The 25060-nt window shown below is 30.6% G+C and overlaps 1 protein-coding gene across 6 annotated transcripts in view; it reads right to left on the bottom strand.

Moving 5' to 3' along the window:
• The window catches only part of LOC117108720 (cadherin EGF LAG seven-pass G-type receptor 2-like), a 115462-nt gene that overhangs the window by 74428 nt on the left and 15974 nt on the right, over positions 1-25060 (bottom strand). For all 6 annotated transcript variants that reach the window (XM_033250832.1, XM_033250839.1, XM_033250834.1 and 3 more), the window contains one exon: positions 20240-20866. In XM_033250832.1, the coding sequence (XP_033106723.1) occupies positions 20240-20866 (627 nt within the window). The remainder of the gene's footprint in view (positions 1-20239; positions 20867-25060) is intronic.

Here is a 25060-nt window from a genome sequence, read left to right as displayed (position 1 = left end):
TATTACTATTAATCAGAAAATATAATTAATTATAATTATTCTACTTACAATTCCAGTTGTCTAAGAATTGGAAAAAAAAAAAAAAAAAAAACATGACTAGTAAAAAAAAACCAGTTTAAACAAGATTAAAACCAGTTTAAAAAAATTAATTTGCAAATATATACAGTATAATAATTATTATAACTTATTAGATAATTAAGATACAAATGATTCAACTGGTTACTATTTACTAATCAATTTAATAATAAGTTTGACTGACGGAATGGCTTGTTCATAGACAGTTTATTAGGTGAGAAGTAAGTAAAGAGAATGTTGTTTTGAATAGAATAAATATCTGTTGCATACAGTGACAATAATGTTCATGCTAAGATATAAATAACAATTTACTAGAAATATTCTTAAATAATTACATCCAGATCTGGTCGGCTTTAACGAATACTTACTTCCTGATAAAGTCTGTGCAAAAGAGTTTTTAAATCGCAATTATTAAATTTGATGTTATCGTTAAGACGGCAAAAGTGAAGTCCTAATATAGCTCATTGCTTGTTAAAGCAATGATAATCGTTGTAATGTTTACCGAGTTGCGTTTTAAGACGGAGAAGGACGCAAGACGTAAGCAGATTTAATGCACCTTAATGTATGATACACCAACTACCGTATATCCAAGATATCATTCCACTTGAATATTTCCATTAAATGTTATGACTCATTCTCTTCTAATAAGAAGAAATTGCAATATATACTACTGCTATATTAATTATGATGATAATGTAGTAACCCAGAAAAAATATAATCAAAATATAACTATTATGTAGTGAAAACCATGTTAATATTCTCGCAGATGAGTGAGGATAAGAAGACTTCACCTAAATAATTATTCCTAAATTGTTTTCTATAATACAGTTCTTCCTAGTTTTTATCATAACTTTCTTCTAAATATGTTCAGTATTCGTTAGAATTCTTCTCAGCGTGTGTACAATAAATTACACTGTTTAGTTTTTTTCATTTTTTTTTTTAACTTCTGTTTTCATTAATTTTTTTCACTGTACTTAACTTGTTACCAATATATTTTCTTCTTCTCTTTTTTCTATTATGACTACTGTGTATAAAAATATAACAGTTTTTTAGCAAATTACATCATTGACATCAGAATTCAAAATCAGACAAAAAGAAATTAATTTACTAAATATCATTTAAATATCATTGGATAATTAAAAAAATGACTTATCACTTCTTAAATGATTATTACCAGTCAAGATGATTTTGAAGTGACCAATCAAGTGGTCAATATATTATGTCAATATACTAGTGGTCAGTCTTCAAGTGGATACCTCCAACAATAATCTGATCAGTCCTAAGTGGCCATAACACCTTTTACCCTGAAGGACAATGTGAAAGAAGATACACAATCATAACACAGTGAGTTATGGATCTTAAGCACTCACTACCAAATTTGCCTGTTGTATGCCCAAATATAGTCATGATGTGCCTATATATGGTCATGAAGTGATGTCATTATGATCATATTTAGGCATGTCACATGTTTTTGTCCAATCAAATTTCATAGTCTGGATAGCACTTTACTTCTCTTCTGATCAACCTCAAAAATCACAACCAGAGAGGTCTATTCAGCATAGTTGCATGATTTCAAGAATTTCATTTATAATTCATTCAAAAAAAATATAAAAACATATTTGAATTAGTAGTTTTTATTTCAATTTTTCATTCAAAATTTAATAAATTTTGATTTTTTTTTTCTTTCGATATTGTCTTTTTTCTACAATAATTCTAGCCATCTGTTAAGCAAACAGGTAATTTTCAAGACCTAGGTATTCTTTTTGTTTGTTTTTTTTTTTTCTAATTTGGTAAGGAGATTTTGATTTAAGACTTTCTATTTTCTAGGTTATCCCTCCATTTGCATTAATCACAGTTAGCATAATAAAAAGGAAATAAAATGTTTCTTGAAGTCTAAACCAAGCTTGCTAATGCTAATTTTTTCAGGAAGTCAAACAAAGAAAATTCTAAACAATATATTCAATAACAGATTCAAGAATCCTTTTATAGATGTGGAGTATGTAACATTAACAATTTAAGTCGGCTTTCTTGGCCACTGGATTAATAAAGATAAAAGAAAAGTCATTATCATCTTTTCCAAACTAGACTCTCAAATTGATTGTTAATGAGATAAGGAAGGATCCCTGTTAGCATTTCAAACTCTTTTTATAGCTTTGGCCTATTTCTGCATGTTGAATTTTAAAAAAATGGCTATGAAATTTTTAATATAGTTTTTTGTTTGTAAACTATATTTACAACTTTCTTAACCTTGGCTTTCCCTCTTTTGACTTGGTATGCAATATGGACTGTATTTAATAAGACATGGTAGAAATTATAAAGGAAATGCAGAGGAAGTAGAAAAATGCCTACATATAAGCAATTAGTATAGTTCTGTATCATATACTAGTAGAAATTATTATACCTTTTGCCCACAAACTGAAATAAGGTCAAGCAAACAGTGCAATTAGTGCATGGTTTGGTACAGGAAAATAACATTGGGAGTTACAGTGATGACATCACAATTGACTGCAATATTTATTAGAGCTATGGGATACTGCTAATAAATCTTAATTCAGGAGCAAAATTATTACATAAAACCATGATAAAACAAACCGAAATAAGGTCAAGCAAATTGTACAAAACACTAGTGCATGGTTTGGGACAGAAAAATAACACTTGGAGTTACAGTGATGACATCATGACTGACTATAATATTTATTAGATCTATGGCATATACAGCTAAGAAACCTTAATTCAGGAGCAAAATTATTACATAAGTAATCATGTTAATCACTCAGGATGTTTACTTTTATATTTAGGATTGATATGAACTCACTTGAAATGACCAAGTAATCACAATTCATATATAGCTGGCTCAATCCTTGCTGTCATGAGATATAATGCCTAGGGCAATATTTTGATGGGTAGTGCCATAACAAATAAAAATTAAGATGTATACAGGTACTGTATATATTCATAATGTATTTTGATAACCAAGAAAAAATATAGTACTAGAGGAAAGCAATTTACTAGCGAAAAAACATAACTTAGAAAAACCTATATGGAAACCATAACGAAATGCTAAGATAAGTAGATAGTAGGCCTACGTAAGTATGGGATGAAGACTGTCTCAAGTATAATTAACATATAAGGTTTCAGATCAAGAACCCTTATAATGGGATTTACTGGTTTACTATGGTACACAATTAATAATTTCCAAAAAACATCATTATTATTAAAAGAATTTCATCTGTTTTTTAACATAGATACTGATGAAAAGTTCAAAAAAAAGTTTTCATATGAAAATCATAAATTCCAGAGCGAAACCATAATCTACCAATCTGGACTATGTGTGTCGTTTCTCGCAAGTCTGAAAGTAGCCAATGAACAGCAAATACATATTCGGACTTTTCCATCGAAAAAAAAACAAACTTTTCAGATACCATAAGTGATAGAGAAAAGTACCGATGGTGACAACTGCTGGTACAACTAGGACAATAATCAGACGCCAAAAGGGCAGAAAGATCGGCGACACTGTCACAAAGCAAGATTACAAAGGTTTGAAGAGTTAACCAATGACCACATCTTGTAATACATCATCCAAAACCAGATATTTGCAATCTTCTAAAACAAAATTTTGTGCATTTTCTGTCACGTTTTTAATTAAAATAATTATTTAATGCCATGTTACTTATATAGGCTGGTTATATACGTAACAGACTTTTTAATAGATAAACACTATTGGTTTCAAGAGTGTTGAATTTTTTTTTTTTTTTATCAAAAGTTTTCTAGGGTTTATATTTAGGAGTTTGACAATATTAATTATCATAAATTATAATACTTATTAAAACTAATATACTCATAACCAATTTTTACTATCATGAATAATACAATAATATTAAGTGATCTAAATAATACAAATCAAAATCAATGTTGGTAGTTGCTTTATTATAGTTGCTTTATTATTTCTTCATTCAAAATTATCAACATAGATTATATTTGTTTGCTAATCAGATAAAAAACTCAAATAAAATGGTGAGTCATCAACACGTTGAATAAATATAGACAAAATCAATAACAACTGTAATTTGTTGCGAATATTATCCTTTTTGTATCTACGGTTACTATTCAGTCCATCTTCGATGCTTACGTCAGTTTAAGGTAGATCTCAGGTACACATATACTACAGGTGAGCTTCAAAGCCGAGGCAGATATGACGTGTCAATTTAGATTCTAGCATCACTTCAAATTTTGATGTCATTTTGGCAATGTATTAAAATGCTTTTTAGGCTTATTGAAATTTAAATATCCTAGGCTATATATCTTGAGATTCGAAGAAAAGATTGTACCATATGCGCAGCCTCATTTAAGTAAAAACAACGTAATCATTAGCATGTCGAAAAATAACCATGTGCAATGCTTTCAGTAACACATACACACATGCATACGTACCCACACACATTGACCTGACCACAATGACCTCACAGGTACATGTCACTATGGCATACAATGAAAACACAGTACATTGCAATGGTGACAATTCAAAAAGAGGAACTACTAACTATAAACCACAGAGGAATCTATTTCAAGTGAAATAGACAAATAAATTTTTCAATTTAATTTAGGATGTAAATGAAACAGCCTTGTCAGTAAACCTATGGCCATGTGCAGAGTGTGCTCTCTAATTACTGGCCATGGGCTTCTGATACTAAAACTGAATCCATGCGCTCTGCTTCTAGGCCAAGGTATTAAATCACCCTTCAAAAATGACCAATATTCAAAAAGCAGCGTGTTCAGGATCAGAAAGAGCGTTTTATGGCATTGTTTTCTCTGAATTCCATACATAGAAAACCACATCTAAAGACCGGAGAACCTCAATGTTATCCAAGAAAATGGTGATTGAGATTTTATGACTAGTGAAAAGGAGATTTGCAGACGCATACCATTCATACTAACAGAATTAAAAATCAAGACAAAATATTTGGTGAGAAAACTGTTCTATTATCAGACAGTTAAAAAAAAGCTCTTTAGTAAAATCTTGGCATTTATATACTTATAAAGTTAAAAATAAAAATGATATAAGATTTGGAGATTTACAGACAGATACCATTCACACTGATGGAATAACACAATATTTGGTGAGAAAAGTAAGTAAGTATCAAATTAAAAAAAAGCTCTTTAGTAAAATCTTGGCATTTATACTTATAAAGTTATAAATAAAATGATATAAGATTAGGGTTTTAAAATGTTAAGAAAAAATGAAATCATAGTCTAGCCAAACACTGCCCACTTTGGATTAGAATAATGATATAATTTTACAACTTCTGTCAGTCTAGTGTTTCATTATAATGCATTAGAACTGAATCTATGAGATCGTGGATAGGTTGGGGGTGAGTCACGTCCATGGAAAACAACGCTCAATCATTTCAAACATCAAACCGCTATAAATATCTTGCAATATGTCAAAAATCATAAACAAGATACCAAGAACGATTCATATATCACATTCATTTTAATTTCTGCAACAGTTATTATCATCTGTTGCTATGATAGCAAGCATAGCTAGCCACTAGCTACCTTTGATTTTCCCAGGTGAGATCTTTCCATCTTCAAATTATATGATGTTCCCAAATTAAGTCAAATGCAATTGATTTATGCTAATTAAATTCTATGATGTGTTGCATCAGGATGCTTAGATAATAGCAGAGATTTATAACAACAAAAGTTATGAATCATTCTCATGTAATATATCATCCATATACAGATACTTCCATTTGAAAAAATAAAATTATAATATTTCAGAATAATATACAGTAATTCTAATTTTCACTTGTTCTCATATTTCTTAGTTTCAATATTGTGAGTTTTCCTAAAGATATACAATTCCAATAGGATAGGTCTTTTCCACTGGGACATGCCCATCCCACTTGGATAAATTGAGAATCCTAGTGGGATTTTTGTCAAACAACAACTTGCATGATACTGATCAAGATATAGCCAGAAGAAAAAAATAGTGCGATTCCAAGGGATAGGCCTATTCCACAAGGATTTCCTCATCCCACTTGGATAAATTGAGAATCCAAGTGGGATTTTGTCAAACACCCACTTGCATGGGCCCAAGCTTTCAACAACAACAAAAAATTATAACTTGAAAAAAATAGCTTGCCAAGTAACAGATTTTTAAAATAATGATACCATTCCTATAGTCTGCATATTATATCCTTACATTTTTGCCACCAAATTTAATTTATTTACTTGAACTGACTAAATTACTAAAGGCCTGTTTTCACTATGACGACAATAATCAAATCGTTTTTACTACTAAGATTATATCGTTTTCCCATGATTATGACATCATTTGATTTGATTTGTGAAAATATTTTTTTTATCGTATACACAATAAATTATTATCGAATCATGCTAGTGTGAAAACTTCTCATTTCTTTTATTTAATCTATATGAACAATTGCTTTTTATCGTTGATCGTTATTATCATAGGGTAAAAAGGCTTCAAGTTGATATTAAATGTGCCAATTAACATTTTTTTTATTTTAAATTTTTACTGCTTTTTATTTGGTGGTAACTGGCAGTATATCTTTCAGTGAGAAAGAATATATTATAGAGCTGTATTTTTTTTTATGTAAATGTTTTGTTTTTCAAAATAAGGTGTTGAATGAATGAATAAATCATTTCAGAGAAAATCTAAAATTATTATTCACTAATTCCAATTAATGATATTCTGTGTGGGCCAGCTAAATAATGTATATAACTGTTGCTATTAGAAGTATGAAGAAACCAGTCTCACGCCATTTCTTTAAAATGAAGACGAATACTGTAGCAATACAGACTGTTATGACTGCTAGGTTATTTATGCATCTACTTAAAAACAGACAAGTACTGTAGTTTCTCAACATGCTTCCTCCAAACATAGAAAAATGATTTATGGGATGGAGACGCCGATACCACCGTATTTGCTCTGATTAGAACACACGACAAATGTTGCCTAGTCCGTGATTGTGTGGACGCTATGAGCATTGGTCAGATTAGTGAAAACCAAGACAAAAGACCGATCAATCAAAGAAACAAGCTATGATTGCACTTCATGGTCATTCTCAAAGAAACAAAGAAGTTCCAATTACTAGAGGGTATAAAGTTTTCTATTGTCCAGTTTCTATTAATCAATTTAATAGTTACATACAGTATGGTATTGAATGAGAGAACATATAATGTGTGTCAAGTTGAACTATCAAAAAATTTATAAGAATGCTAAGGCTGGAATTGCATTAAAAATAACAACATAAATAATAAATTGAGGCTGTGTTAAAATGTCAAATGAGATTTTTTTGTAAAAAAAAAAAAAAATAGAATAACCAACAAATCAAGCTAGGCTAGTCGCATACTATATGTACAGTGTTGATGTTTAAAAATGTTATACTGTAAAATTCTTTTGGTCTTATGCCTATACTATGTGTAGTAGGTGTGACTATGTATATCTAATACAGTACTATAATAATATACTGTACTATAATATACAGCAGTATATTATTATAATACAGTACTATAATATACTGCTGTAATGTTATACAATAACAATTTTCTATCTCTGAAAAGTGTATAAAATAAGAACAAAATAAGAACATTTTGATCCTGAAATTGGCAAAAAAAAAAAAGTCTTGTCAAAATTTTACTGGTGTTGTTTCTTTTTTTTTTTTTTTTTTTTAATGTAGTTGGTTTCTTTATTACCATAAATTGTACTTTTGGAAATTCTTAGTTCAGACTTGTGTATTTACCGTAGTATCTCTGTTTTGTTCTTACCAAATATTTTGCATATTGGAATTGAAAGAAATAAATATTAACAAACAAACAACAGGCCTACATTTTTGACCAGCATGAAAAATTAGTGAAACTACTAAACAACATTATATTGCTGTAATCGTTTTTCTGGTTCACAAATTTTCGTTCAGCATGTTCAATTATGAGTTGCGTATTTTACTAACCGGTGGCCAACCAAAAAATTAGGATGCAAAACTCGTGTTTTTTTCCAAGGGCAGGCTTCATTATATTTATGGGTGGCATTAGTTCATAGTACATTAATGCACAGGACTAATGATTTATATAGTGTAATTTATTTCATGCTGTTTCACAAGTTAATTAAGTTTCTTAAAACCTTTCAGTAGGCAGAGTAAATTTTGCAATTACGATTATTAAATAAAGATGATATACAATCATAGTGCTGAAGTCAAAGTGTTGAAAGTTGAGATTTAAAATCATTTATCATGTCAAATGTTTGAACTCTCATGGTAATCCATAAAAACCAATTATTATACTGCAAAAAAATATATCAAACAAATTTTGAGTATTAAAAGAAAACATTTACTATTTCTATGCTAAAGTTGACAATTTTTATTCTACTGTACTTCAAAGTAACCAAGTTAAAATTCAAAATCAACTTTTACTATTGTTTTGGTCAATTTTGAGGGGTCAATATCTGTAATTAGCTCAATCAAACAATTAATTATATATAGCCTACTTTATATAAAAATATATTATTTTATTACGATATTCCATAATACATGTATTACTACAACAAAACTGGTTCTAAGATGGACATAAGATATGTTCCAATTAAATTTACCATTTTTTGAATACCATATCATACCATAGTAGTAATATCATAAAATGAAGTAATATTAAGTCCTACTATATTCTATGTGAAATTTAAATAAAAATATTCTAAATAATAATGAAAGTAAATAAAACCTTACTAAAATAGTTTTATCTGTACCTAGATCAATAGACTTAAATTACAATTCTGCGTTGTTTTTAATGAAACTCTATATTTGTTCATGTAGAGGTATGTGGCAGTTATAATACCAGTGTGCTCCAAGCTCCAGCCACTAAGGTCTCCACCCCCACAATTAAATCGCAATGGTAACTTCATGTGATCTAACACAGGATGTCCAAAATCGATGCACCAGCCACAAACATGAACCTTCAAAATGTTACTACTGCCTATTTAGGTTGAAAACAAGGACAGAAGAATCAAAATCAACTGCCATGTAGGTTAAAGATGGCAACCTCTATTGAGTTGAAAAGAATTCATACTGAATCTAAAGAGCGTAATTGCCGAAGATAAGCTAAAGCAGCAATGTCTTGGATGATTTGGAAGATCAAATCTCTACTAAGCATTACGGCTTAGTTTTACTTGACTCAAATTTACCACTGATTATTCTTCGTTGACATGTTTCCTGCATTTCGGTATTTTTCTATCAACGATGGCATTAGACTTTCAAAACAAATGACTACATATCCACAACTAAATGATGAATTATTGAGTAGTAAAGAGATGGACAAAATGAGCGGAAGAATGCAATTATGTGGCAATAAACAGAGCTACAGGCCTAAATTATTTCATAAATAAAATTTAAATTACATCTATATTACATTCATTAAAACATAGATTCTATAAAACTACTATTAATAAATATGGGTATTTAAAAAATAATACATTTAACATGTGATAAGACCAACTAAATTAAAGGGGAAAAAATTCCCCATATTTATTATAGTATTAAGGAGGGCCCACTATTTTAATTTTCAGAGCAAAAAGTATTATAAATTTTCATTATTCATGATTTTGGGGGTATGTGTTGGGACAAAATATAGAGGGTAAGGAAAGTTCTCATCTTCTACTTTAAAAAAAAAATTGACAGAAAACATGTACTTTTGTAATTTGGCCAAATAAAGATCACATAATTATATAGATTGTTACCATATTTTGACAAGACAAAATATAGTCCATTGGTATAATTAAGATGTAGCATACACACTTTATTACCGAACAATCATATCAATTGAATCATTACTCACCAACACTGTTGCCATCGGCAACAAGTACAACTCACCCTTTTCCCAATTCTAAGTCAATTGTCGCAAAGGGAAACAAATTATTGGCAAATTGAAAGGAATTCAACTTGGAGAAAACGGTAACCTTACAACTGTCAGGAAATTTGCCTGTAAAAAAGTGTCTACTGTACATTCTCAACAGATTGTTATTCCCAGCTGGGCATCATAAAAAAGACTTGACTCCATGCAATAAATTGGCTTAATCTACTATCACATACTTTGGTTACTGCAGCCTGTGTTTCACAGTGCAATTTCAATAACAATCAACATGAAACTAGTCTTAAGTACAATCCCATCTGCCGGAAATGAATTTTTATTTGAAGTCATTAATTTTTTTTTCAAATTACTACTAGTCAAAGATGTTGAATGTAATCAAACACCGAATGTAACCATTATTAGTAGTTTATTTATTTATTGTTTAAATGTTTGCATGGCAGATAAACAATAGTATAAATGTGCATGGTACACCATGTAAATAGTTCTGAGAAGAACCAATGTGTTGAAATGTGTTTGTAAAAAGTAAAATATATCTCAAGTTAGAAATATAAATTTATCAATAGGTAAATATTGTACAACAAATGTATTAAGGCACAATAAATTATATTTGTCAGTGACAATCAATCCAATATTATTTTTCAATATTTTTATGAAATAATTGTATATTTCTTTTTTATCCCAGTAAATTTAGTAGAAGAAAATTTATATTCACAAAGCTGTGAGAAAAAACCCAAAATCCCATTCACTTCACAAAACACAAGTTCATAGAAAAAGTGAAATTATTCACTGAATATTTGACTCATTATATACATACACTAATTAGTATCCAGAATAATTTTGTCAAATCTTACCAACTGCAATTACATTACTAAAAGAAAAAATATAAGATGGCAAATAATTAACAATTTATATATATTTTCCCATGCTCTTTGACTGTAAAATCTGTCCTGATCTCTGAAACAAATCCTTAGCATTAGGAATGTCTCGCTTCACCTCTTTGCAACCTCCCATTGGTCTACCTCCCAAGTTTATCATCGACATTGAAAAATCTCCAGACCTTTTCAAATTCAAATCCATCTGCTTCAACATGTCCAAAATGTCAGTAGCCTTAATTTTCGTAAGCAGTGGCTATTGTTACACCACTTTTAAACTACTGTAATTCCTATTTTTAATTTGATATTATCCTAACCAATCCATGATACAATAACATCCAATTAGAATTAGGAATTAGCTTTAGGCACCAGTCACTATCTTTTTTTTTTGTATTTATTCTTTGTTACCCAATTAGCATAAATCCAATTCTATACCTACTGTATACTTCACAATGCTGAGGCTTAGTACAATGGGCTAACAGCTCATTCCGCTATGTTCTGCAATCAATATGGGACCTTTATTTACCTTTACCAGTCCACCATTTTCATCAATTGAGCTTAAATCTTGACAAATCTTCCTATAATTCCCAGATATAACTACTACTGTACAATACATAAAACATTGCAAGCCTCAAAACCATTAAACTTATAATACAGGTGAACACAAGAAAAACAAACACAAAACAAAAACAAAAGATGAATGCGAGCACATCTAAATTTTTTAATATTTAAAATAAAATACACAATTATTAATATTCATTCCATTAATCTTCATAATAGAAAGTAAAAAAAAAACTATTATCTTAAAATCATATTTTATACTAAGTCTATGTATTCATTAATACCAAAATATTTGAAATTACATTCAACTATACGTTGTTTACAGTACACAATGGAAAATATGTCATTTCTATGCCAAAGTTCCAAAAAAAAAAAAAAAATTATATCACGCACTCACTGATTCCGCTAATACCTTGTTGACTGATATAAATTGGCCTCAGTTGGGTTCCAACACCAAACATTATTATATTAAATAGGACAAGCCATCCAGCAGAGTACATTATGAGGAATGCTTGACACAAAGCTTGGAAAGCTGAATGGTTGATTAGGGGGTCATAAAATTGTATGACTTTTACTATATTTATGATTAAAAAGAGAAGGAAACATTTTTAGCAAAAAGGTATTTTTTAAACTAACGCCTACAGTTACGTAAATTTAATATATTATATGCCTAAATTTGATTTGTATCTTTCAAATTGTTCAACAAGTTGAAAATGAAAATCAACAACAATTTTACACAACAGTCACAAAAATACTATAAAAATTGTTAAGAGTAGAGAGCACAAGTCAATTTAAAATAAGAATGGCAACTAACCTTAAAAATGACATTTCATTTAAACTCACAATCCAACCAGAAGTCAAAGGTTAAAGAAGTTCATTTTAATGAATTATTAATGAGTTTTAGAAGAATAAGAACTTGATACTTTTCAATACGGAGTATCAATCGAACTGAACTCACTGACTAATCAGAAAATCGCTACGATTACGCGCTTGTCCTACAAACAAACGTGTGTCCCACAATGCATGTGTATGTTTACACTATCTTTTTGTGGGATCTTAGAAAAAATATCCATAGGGTGGGGTTTAGTGGGAAGGCCCATTACACATATCTTCAATCAACAATTCATTTTTAAGACTACAGTACTATAGATACATCTTTGGTCTATCCTTGTTAACAATGTTTTCTGAAATAACTATATTAAAATTTGGCAAGAACATTTCCCCATGTAGTCAGCAGATAATACAGCTGAGGTACATAAACATACCAGACCTAAGGATAGCAGACATGTTTAGAACTGCATTAATATTATTCCCAAGAGTTCCAGTTCTGATGGCCTATAAATTTTACCAAGGTGGTTGGTTTCTAGTTCACCTGGCTTCACAAGGTAGTGGCTTGAATAGATTACAAGCATGATTAGATTTAATTATTATGTTTGTACTGTTGTTAAAATATTTCTATTTTCTTAGCTTCAAAATTAATGGTCTCTGAATATTCTACAAAACATTCACTTCATTAAAATGATTTGATATACCTGTAGGCAGCTAATTTATTAAGCAGTTTTTTTTTTAAATAATGTTGGGCTTCTGATGAATACTGTATAAATAAAAGCTCAAAAACATATATAAAAATAAAAACTCAACAAAAAACAAAAGAACAAAAATAAAATTGATAACATCAACTTAATTAGCTAATTAATAAATAGGCCTACATTTTATATTTTTCTCAGATATGTCATTAAAAATGTTAAATGGTGCCACTGGACAAATGTTTTGAAAATAAATTTAATGTATTCACTCATATGGATTAATATGCTGCAGAACCAATGCAGTGATAGCTTATTGAAATTGGGAAGGCATAACATGTACTGTACCATACCAAGTTTATGGTCCACCTAAAAACCCGACAAAACAATTTATGAAAATTAGAAATTATATCAGATGGATAGTTAAAGTGTAATAAGGTAAACTGAAAAATTTTCTAATTTAAACATGGAGATTACCAATTGATATTTAAAACAAATTAAGAAAAGGAAATTATTTGATTTGACAGGTGAACTAAGCAGACAGATCTATAAGCTATCAAACTGAATATTAAAAAACGAAAATATCAAAAAATGTATTTCAATTGTAATAGCGGAATAACCTATTAAAGGCAAATTAATTACAGGAAAAAGAAAATTTAAAAGAACTAGGGCAATTTAATCTGCAATAAGCAGTTGGTAATTTGAATAAACAAACTTTCCCCTAAAAATAACATGGAAGTAATCTGACAGGGCTACCAATGTCTTACACATGCCTTTTTGGTAGTTTATTACGGGTGCAATGTAGGGATGCCTAAAGTTCCATGGTTGACAACTTTTGTTGGGTTCAGTATGAAAAGCTGTTTTATCATTTACCACTGAATTACAGTTAAGTGGAATGTATTGTACTTGTGAAATACATTTCACTTAACTATAATGCATTATACTTAAGTACAATTAATTACACTTAGTATTGTACTTAAGTGAAATACATTTCAAACAAATAATTTATTGTTCTTTTGCCAAATTCCTCCGGCGTAGTGGGCAATGCCTCTGACCGCCGGTCGTGCACCTTTTTCAGCCCTGACCAGGAATCTTAACCATGGAACCACAGCACAAATTTCATATTGTAATTTATAATAATTATTGTCATAAAGTGGATGTAGCAAAGAGTATCTTCATAAATCTGGCCACGATTCAATTGGTACTTTGGCATCATTATCATTATTTCAATAGGCATATACTAGTAATTGTGTTAACTTGTTTGACCGAACACCTGAATAAACTATCTGATAGCAAATATTTTAAAATACTATTAATAATTATACAAACCAGTGCAGCAAAAAAACCCGTTCTTCTTTTACATACTGTAACAATAAACGATAGGCATATTTCTCAGACTATCCTCCTTTTAAAGCCCACCAAACACGTACGAAATACAGAGAGTGCTTCATTTCATGAAGCATTTTGACCAAACCTGACCATTGGTGCCCGTCATGTTCTAAACTGGTCTGAATTTTTTTAAGGAAGGCTTGTGAAATTAAGTTATTTTTGATTGGCAGCACCAATTGAGAAATTGGAAGGGCATAAATATTATTACCAAGTTTGCCAAAACAGCTCCAGTTCAATCGTTGACTGATTTGGACTGTGAACCTACAATAGACGATTGGACTAGGCTGGCTACTTGTGCTGTATGGCTTATTTTGCCTACGTGCACATCACCACATGCATTTTTTTGTGCACATGGACTGTATATAATTCAATGAAAATAGTAGTTTACACAAATAATTATACAATGTTTCTTGACATTTCATTTAAAGGTAATTTACTATGAGTATAAGTAATTATTTAATACTGTGGTGGAAATGAATTGTTAGATCAGCATTAGTTTCTACGAACAACATAGAATTGAAATCACTAAATGTCAATTCCGGGGCCCAACCAGGGATCACATATTGTTCCCAGACACTTACATATTAGCTTAGAAAAACCTTAGAAAATGATCAATTAATCAACCAACCAACCAATTAATCAATCAATCAATTAATCAATAAATAAATGGATTTATAATGTGCATATAGTAAAATCCAAATTGGTTATTTTGAGGCTTTGGGATATAGTAGTTTCTTTATTTTTCTCAGGGTACTAGTTAGACATACTTTGATAACATCTTCAACATTATCAAATTTGTTTGCTAAATATAACCATTTTTTGTAGCAGTAACAAGCATTATAATACTATAGACAAACATACTGCTATATCACACAGGCTATATATATTGAAAGTACTAGAGCAAATAGATATTCACATGTTTCATCATTACAACATTGGAACATAAAATCGTGACCCCTTACAGCAAATGTGTTCACCGCCACCTCTAAATGAACTTACAGGTCGCTTCAAATTAGCAAGATTTAACAGCGATTTGATTTTCAATATCTACTTTAATAACTTCATGCGTCAAGTTAAATTTGTATTGATTTTACTCTCAAGCAATCAAATGTTTGCAACATCTTGACAAACTTTCATTGGCTGTTAAATTTTGTCCGAGATGGAAAAAAAAAATCATCCCGGAGACAAGTTATTGGAATCAACATTTGCACACTTCAAATCTTGGAATTATTGTTGAAACATTAATTTCAGCCAGAGAATCCTAGATGTTGCATGATTGCGAGCGTGATTGATGTAGTGCATACACAGTAAAATAACGCATACATCATCGCACCGATTCAAGAACCTGAAATTAAAACATCGCTTTCATCCATGATCTTGATGTATAGCATGATTTAAGTTTGATATCAAAAATTACCTGATGAAAATGTTACCTGTGGTGAATGATATGTTGATTTCATTAATTACACGACTAAATTATCTGTTAATTACCCTAGAGGCAAGGGGAAGCAGATGACACTCATTTAACAGGTTGATTTAGAGCTTTATTGAGAACCTTATTATGTTATTGAGGCTGTTATTATTACATTATTAAAATATTACTTCAGTGTATCTATCAGGGAAAGACATTAAAATGGCCTACAGTACCAGTATTTAATTTTAAATTTTAAATTGTTTTAGATGTCAGTAAGGTGTCAAGTTTATCCACAAAATACCATCCTTGAATATTTACACAGCAAATGGTGACAAGAAATACAACCTAATTATCACAACAATAAATAACATACAATATTTGACCTCTTAATTAATCTATTGGACAGTTAACTTTTGAGTTACAAGGACAAATCATTATACTTGAAGATGACCAATTAAAGGAATGAAACACTGAATCCCAACAAAATGATATGTCTAACTTCTGGAGTCTGTTGCATATTATTTTATCTTGGACCAATCAGTAACCTTGTGCCTAATAATGAGAATCATGCTAATTAGGAATATACAAACAGTTAATAAATAAACAATTAATGGGAAGGCACTATGATTAATGGAAGAATAATCTTTTTGGGTAGGGGAATAATGAACATTTTAAAGCATATCACATCGCACAGAACCTTATTATATTAAAAGATATTCATAATAAAGAATGATAGGCCTACAGCTACTGTATACCATACTTAGTACTATATTGAGGCAGCTGAAATATCAAACTTTAATACTACACTATTCAACAGAGTTGTGAAATTCAAATGTTAGATTATAAATTTATATCTTCTTTGTCAAAAACTAATTTGGTGTTTATTTTAATTTTAATATTTTTTTTATTTATTTAGGCACACAATACATGTGCCAAGGATTGTCGATAGCGAATATATCACTGTCCTACTTGTAGGCGACAATCCCTTACACATACAAACATACACACACACACACGATGCTTTACACAAACTAAATCTCAATATGAGATTTAGGGAGTGGAGTTGTTTTGGTCGTGAGAAAAAATCCTGCAACACTGACAGGAATTGAACCCAGGACCCTGGGATTGGAAGGCAAGCATCTTAACCAACAAGCTATTCAACTCCACTAAAATGATGAATTAATAATATAAATTTATAGTGTAAACTATACCATAAGTATTGTTGCTAAGCCTTAATTCATAAATGAATAAATTATTTATTTACTTTATATATATATTTTTTTGCCTTAATTCATAAATGAATAAATTATTTATTTACTTTATATATATATTTTTTTTTCATACAAAGTATTTCTCAATCAAAACCAAAACATCCTAATGATATCTCAGTCATACTCATACTGTATATAGATGCTAGCATTAATTATAATTATCTTATAATATGATATCCAATTATAAACATGGAATATATTGTTACACATTAATATAATACTTATTAATAAATATGAATACAAGAAGCTTGTTATGTGAAGTAAAAATAATATTAAGTACATACTATAGTGGATTGGTGTAACTGATCCCTTGCAGAAATTTCTAATAAAATGATGATTTCAATCAAACAGAAAAAAAACCCCATTCTGTAACACCTTTTAATTAGAATTCCTCATTCCAAATGTTCTCAAGCACGGGCAATGAGCAATAATCACAGATAGACTAATTTGATAGGCATTTTGGGAGCTAGCAATGTGGTCCCATGGGAAGCGTTAAACGTATCAATGATTGTAAGCATAAACAAGTCCTCGCACAAGTAGAAAGATAAATATGAATTTATTGCGTGCAGCTCAGTTATTATCAAAATGTACATTGTGAACGGCCGCCCGTTAGATCTCACGTTTACAGTATCTTCAGATTTTACAACGGAACTCCAATGCAAGTATAAATAAAAGGTGAGCGGTGACTGTGATGAATACTGCCATCGAGATGGAAACAATTTTTGTTTATTAAAAGATCACCGACGATAATGTCGGTAGTTTTGGTTTCACATATGTCACTCTTAAGATCTGAAATTACCCTCCTAGTAGCATTCATGAGTTTATATCAATATTCATTGATAAAGCACCGAAAGGTCACCATTTTGCCAAATACTTTTATTCTTAATTTGGATCTTCCGACAGTTTACGTCACTTTTAACAAGCATCACTGAAATGCACTATGATCTTAGTGCGATATAAATGCCAAACTAAATATAGTGAAGATATTCAAGACGACATTAAGTAACATATAAACCGCATTAAGACTTTCCATGGAAAATAACCAAAGTACAATACGAAAGACTTTTATTAATTTAAATGAAAAATTTGATAAGGAATGATGTTTTATTGCCCTACCTGATGTGTAATGCTTAGTACAGCACAATATTGTGAAAAGAAAAAAAATCTAGCAAGTTAACGAAACCCACAACCCCCAGAATTAGCCAGGTGTCTTAAACATTAGATTAGTTAAGTTTAATGTTAAAATAAAAAATATCACATAGTGTAAATAATAATTCAACAGTATCAATATAAACAGTATCTGATGCTCTTTTCAAGAACATTTTGAATTTATTCTTTTTCAAACACAGATCTAGAATGTTCTTTTCTCATCATGTAACTGAATACACTACGTAAGAAATATGTCAATGTAATTACTGTGGTGTGAAAACCTGCGATGACACAGCTGATGACAAATTTACCATTTTATTTTACGTTTTACGAAAGTAGTACATAAGCCAACGCAATGCAGTATGCTAGGGTATGAACGAAATAAATAGTACAGTAATATGTTCTTAAAGCTCGTAAAAAAACAGCTTACATGACATTGCCAATTAACTTTTCTTAAATAGTTATAAATAATGAGCTTTAGTAATGAACAAACTTTAATTTTTAAAATAAGCAAGTGCCTTTAGGAAAGGATTTGTTAGTCTGAATTGACCTGAACTGAACTTTATTGAAAATATGCTTTTAAATCAGCGGCACACATCAGAATGATGGTGCGTTCACAACAGAAACATACAAAATCAAGGTAATTAAAAAGAAAACTAAACTAAAAAACTACAAGCAAAATAAAGATATAAAAATTCAATATAGTACACTACAAAAAAGCAGTTTAGTACAGTATTTTATTGGTATTTGGAAATACAACAGTTATCTTACTAAAGCCTTCTCATTATTATTGTTATTATTAATGATATTAATATTAATAGTTATTACTAATATTATTATTTTTATTATTATTTTTGCAAATTATTTTTTATTAAATTGTTATTATAGGCCTTTAAAATTACTTTCTCTGTTAATATAAAATCAAATAATGCAAATAAAAACAATAAACCAAATGTGAAAAAAAGAAACAAAGGAAATAATAAAAGTATAAATAAAAACACATATAGAGATAAATCAGCACAGAATCAATGATAAATAAATAATAAAGGTTGTTACATATTTAATTAGTGGGCGGAATATCATTTAATGTAATTGTTCTGTATTTCCATAGTTTAAGAAAACTACAGGAAATCGCTTGGCTATAAAAAAAACACCTTCCAAATTCCCGGAATGTTCTAATGAGATAATTTAGTCCACCATTAAATTAATTATTGATCAAAATTGGATTTAATTTTGAGGAAATCTAAACGAAACACAGACTATTTACCAAGAATTCTTGACATGCAGTATTCTTAAGATTAAACAATTACTAAAGAAAAATACTGCATTAATTATACGTAAGATATGGATGATGTTTCTCCATCGCAAGTAGGCTTGAATTATTCATATATAACCCTGTTGCTGATGGTCGTGAAATGGAGATTAAATGAGTTTACAGATGTACTGTACAGGACTTTCTGCAAATGTCTTTTTTCCTGAAGCTATACCAATGCAGCACAACACCTGAGAGGAAGGCAATGCATTATCTTATTGCTGTAGACTTTAAATGGCACGTGCAAGATCAGATAATGTTGACTTGTTTGTGTAAAGATATTTTAATTTCTCAACCCATTAGGCCTCTTCCTCCACTCATTTAAAAGGCCTTCAGCAATCAACATTTTATTTTTTTAAACATGTTTTGCAGCAATTATGCAAATATTCCATGTCAATCTACTTCCACCTTTAATACCACAGTAGCAGACATAGTCATCTTTAGTGTAAATGATGTCATGTATGAGTTTAAGTAGAAATATAAAGAAAACACCAAAGGCACAATATTTTATTATAAGAATTATCTCAAAGGTTATATAAACTTTTGTATAAGGAAAAGTACAAAGAGGTTACTATTAGTATACGGAGGCAATTGCTACTTTTCTATTGTACTGTATGTCAGAAACATTAATAACATTTGAATGTAAACGCTGTTTAATTTTTGACATACCGACTAAATCATTGCCGATGCTGGAATAAGAGTTTCTTCTTAAAAGAATGCAAATGATTTCCTTGTGAATTTTTACATAATTTAAGATGAAAAAGAAAGAAATTAAAAGATATGTCACTCACCAGTGAATCCACCATAACACATACAAGTGTATCCTGCCTCTTTCTGGATGCATTCCCCATTGTTACCACACGGATTGGAGTAGCAAAAGTTGATTTCGGTCTTGCAATAATTTCCAGTAAATCCCAGCGGACAGTCGCAGCGATACATAACTTCGGGATGTACTGGACGAAATATCACAGTTTCGACGGATATGAAATCAGCAACATCGGTGAATACAAATGGTGAGATGCACTGTGAGTAGTAGCTGCAGATCTCATTCAGGCAGAGATTGTCACCAAACGGTAAGACATTAGCTCCTGAGACACGCGACAACTCTGCTCTCTTCAGATAAACGCGCTCTTGAAGGTACTGGGACTGAAAGAATGTACGGTCAGTTTTCTGTGCAGCGAAGGTAACGTTTAGAACATTATGTCCCGTTAGGTCATCCCGGACACTGAAGAGGAACACATGTGTTTTCTCAGCAGGAATGATGGCAGCCAGAGCATCAATAAACTGGAGAAGCTTGTCACGAAGGAACTCACTGGATGAGATGTTTTCCAGCTGGACTGTGACAGAACTGAAGAACATTTCCTCTGTGATTAGAGTATTGTGGAAATTGCAGATTGCTCGTTTTTCATTAACGCCATCTGGAATGAACAATGATAAATAATTTCAGATTAAAGCCACAAAAAAATTAACAGTAGTCCTAATATTAACAGTGTTTTTTTAGCTTACAATATTGTCATTTTGCTTGACCACCAGTCTAATAAAACCTTCAAAACTTCAGTTTTAAATTCAAATTTTAATTTTATTATAATAAGGTTTTTTATATAATACTGATTGATGGTCTACGATATAATACTATATAATGATAAATGATAATAGATTTTCAGTTAACAACACTGGCCAATTTGCAATTGGCTAATAGTTTGAATATAATACACTAACTTTCTTAAAAGCCTTTTCCCATTATAGTATTTTCATTGCAGAAATGCAGACAAGTCAAAATGATGCAATGTAATTCATGATGACTAGATTAACTCATCAGTTATCCTTTCTCCAAAAAAAATGTATTGTTCTTAATAAACATGATTCACTCAGCATCAACATCACTTCATCTTTCAACGGCCTTCTACTGTTTCCACGGTTACGGCAATCAACAAACTTGCTTTTCATCAGTGGTGAATGAGTGGTTATCAATCCATAGTGACAATATAATGGATGATGTATAATATTTAAATTTTAAATACAGTCAGAACACATGGTGATTCACAATTCTATATGCTTAGAATACTGAATGCCATTTAAACCAGAGAAATGGACATAAGTCAAAAGACGTAGCAACCTTAAGTTGTCACTCATACTACTTGAGAAAACTGCAATTATTATATTGTTTATGTAACCTTCATTTTTCAGTATGCCATTACGAAAATGAAGGAGATGGCAATACACAATATCTATATAGAGATGAATCTTAATAGTGGTCTATATGAAGAAAATCTAATCTTTCAAATTCAATCTGTTTTTTCTGTTCTATTTTAAACAGATTACCCGGATCTGCTTTTAATAGCAGTAATAGTTTTTGGCAATATTTTTTCCAATTTATTCTAATCCTGACATTAGAGTTTGAGCTTAAAATTTGTATTTTACAATAGACCTTTCTGCTAAGCCAGCCATTAGTTTTTGAAAGGATGCGGTACATTAAACCGCGTAAATGTAAACATGCATGTTTGTGGGATATGCGTGTATTTTTGGCGTCAAAAAAGCACATTCTGATTGGTCATTTGTTGACACTACAGAAAAGTCCATGAAGTTAAAAAAAGATATGTAAAACATATACAGCAGACTAACTACTTCATGCACATTATACAATACAGTAGACCTATATCTGTTTCTGTGGCCTATACAATAAAAGGATCCATACAGTATATGATAACACATACCAATCAACAATAGGTACAATAGCTGTGCTATATAGAAACTGCTTACATCAGACAGGCTTTGTTCCCCTATAGAAAATGAGCATTCAAAAGATGTTGAGCATAAATTCACGAAGTACAGGTAAAATTCTATGCAAACAAAATCCGTAAACATCCCCTTTGAAATATTTTAAATGATGGCTCATCTCTAGCAACTCGCTCACTTGGTCCTATTCAGGTATTAAATATTTTACAAGTAAATAAGGAATTTTAAATTCTATATTGTAAATTGACAATGAAGACTCCGACTTGTGATTATGAAGAAGGGGTGTGTAAGTTTATTGGAGTTCATGCCCCCTAATAATTATCCCTGCTAAATAGATATGGACGACAGAAGTTCCTGAATAATGAAACATTCTTTTGGTTTAACACATACATAGTCAAATGTTTAATACCAACAATTAAACTATACACCAGGAAGGAAGTGACTGTCCAATTCTTAATACAAAATGAAATAAAATGCAATTCAATTTTTTTGAGTTAGACTAAGATGCTTATGAATAGATTGCAATAAGGAGTGGAACAAGTTTATCGGGAATACTGTATGTACCCTAGCAAAACAACATATATCATGGAAGATACATGACATATCCAACCTTTGATAAAACTTAAACTAATGATGATGTACATACATGAGTAACATGATATATACTGAAATAATATTATAAATATTATTTGAACTTTGAATGGATACTTCACAACTCCTTATTTATTAGTACACTCAAAGGGGAGAGGGGTGGTAAGCATTGATATGAAGGTGAGTTAGGCCTTGACATGACTCCCAAGGTAGACCTTGTAAACAACTGTCTGCGAGGGGTGTAACAAATTATACTTAAAAGTTACACTAATACCCGATTCACACGTGAAGTTAAATTTAACAAAAAGTAACAAATTGTAACCGAGCGATCTCCTGAGTTATTCCTACCAAGATAAAAAGCATTCACACGCGTCTGTAAGGTAATGCCAAGGTCGTGTAAAATTTATTCAGTGTTTATTCAATGAAACATTTTTTCCCCTACTGCGATATAGGTCTAGCCTAGGCCTAGTTGAGAACCTCTGTCACAGATGGACTGTTGAACTCACCATCACAGTACACATTCGAAGCAATCAATGCCCTTAACAACTGCTGTACTACTACTACTAAATAAGGCATAGCTTCCAACATTTCTGTCGACTCTTGATAATACTAGTAATAGTACTAACACCATCCCGACGTTCATTTTATGTATATCTTCTTCTTCTACCATTACTAATTAACATCAATAACAAGGGTAATTCATTCATCATTGAGAAAAACTAGGCCTATCTATTTCTAGTGGATCAGAATCGTCTGCAGAAAGAAGAAAATTCGAGAACCCCGTGAAACACAGTAAATTGTTGTTGTGTTGAAATCCCTGCGCATGCGCAGATCCATCCATGCTACATCTCGGAAGCTTTACCAGCCTCAGCGAGGCTGGTAAAGATTACCGAGACATTCCGAGATTTTACAAGGATATTACACGGAGGTACTTTCACACGTGCCGTAAAATGTTACTTTTGGTTACATTTGGTAAGATTTTTGTACGTGTGAATCGGGTATAAGTTACTTACACATATAATTTCAATTATTTTACGTATTGTTTAAACATAGGCCTATTCTTTATCTTTTTAATACTTACATTTTTAAAGTTTAGGATATTAAAGAAATTTTGTTTGTTAATTGATGGGTGGTGGAACTACAATATTTTTTTAAAAGTAAATAAAGTGATAAAATGTGCAATAAATAGAAAAGTTTGTAAAGCGCCTTGAAACAGGCGTTTTAGTTATATTGTGGAAGGCCCTATAAATCTGTCAAAATAGAGATCTAATGTTTTCAACTAATTCATTTATCTATTCTGTATACAGTATAACACTCAACATTGAACTAAAAGTTGAAATTTAATCTACCAATCCTCTCTTTGCCTATCATCATTAATTAACGTGTAAATTCTGATGCTGTAAAAAATAGTTATCTCTATGAAATTCTACTCTAGTAGGCTTAGGTTCATTCTAATAATGCTAAAGTTTTTTCAAATCTAAACTATAAAAGCTATCAATACTTCAACTGCTACAAACCATCAGCATATTTGGTTTTTTTTTTATCAATTTATGGGTAAGCACAACTGATAAATTTAGGAGGGGATTTATATTAAATACAGCAGAAGCAACTGGGGAGACACAATCTAGTAATTATCATTTATGTACCTGATTGACTTGTGTGTTTTAATTATGTCGGTCTTATCCTGTATATGGTAGTAGCGCATTATATGGTAAGGCCTCTTATATGCGCATCACGTATATATCTCGGTCACTGGATCGAATACAAACGGAACATACATTCAGCTTCCTTGGGGTATATTCCATCAAATTACAGATCAGTACATGGCATATGAACCTACTACTAGGACTAGGTACCCACTTAACTCCTGGGTGGAAAGAGATGGCATGTAATATGCCTTGCCGAAGGTAACAAGCCATTCAATTAATAGGCCAAATCCTTATTTCTGCACCATATCCTTCTAAGTATTATGCATAATTCCTGTGCATTATTACATACAATAATTTACTATATACACAATCAACAGTGATTAAAACTACTACACAGGGTAAACATACGTAAACTATTAGAGAAATATCATAAACAGTTAATGTACATTTCTCATGAATTATGTATATTTCTTGCACATTATAAAATGCTTGTATAGGTATAATAAAATTCTCAACCAGTATGTATTCTCATGCATTATTCATGTTCACGTAATTTGCATATCTCGTGTATGGTGACTAATATTAGGCCTAAAGTCTTATTTACAATGTATGAATGGATAATATTTTTGTAAATTT

This window comes from Anneissia japonica, unplaced genomic scaffold (assembly GCF_011630105.1).
Source record: "Anneissia japonica isolate Jap-2015-1 unplaced genomic scaffold, ASM1163010v1 scaffold128_len593404_cov183, whole genome shotgun sequence".
In the NCBI taxonomy this organism is placed as follows: Eukaryota; Metazoa; Echinodermata; class Crinoidea; order Comatulida; family Comatulidae; genus Anneissia; species Anneissia japonica.
This window is presented reverse-complemented; position numbering and strand designations above follow the sequence as displayed.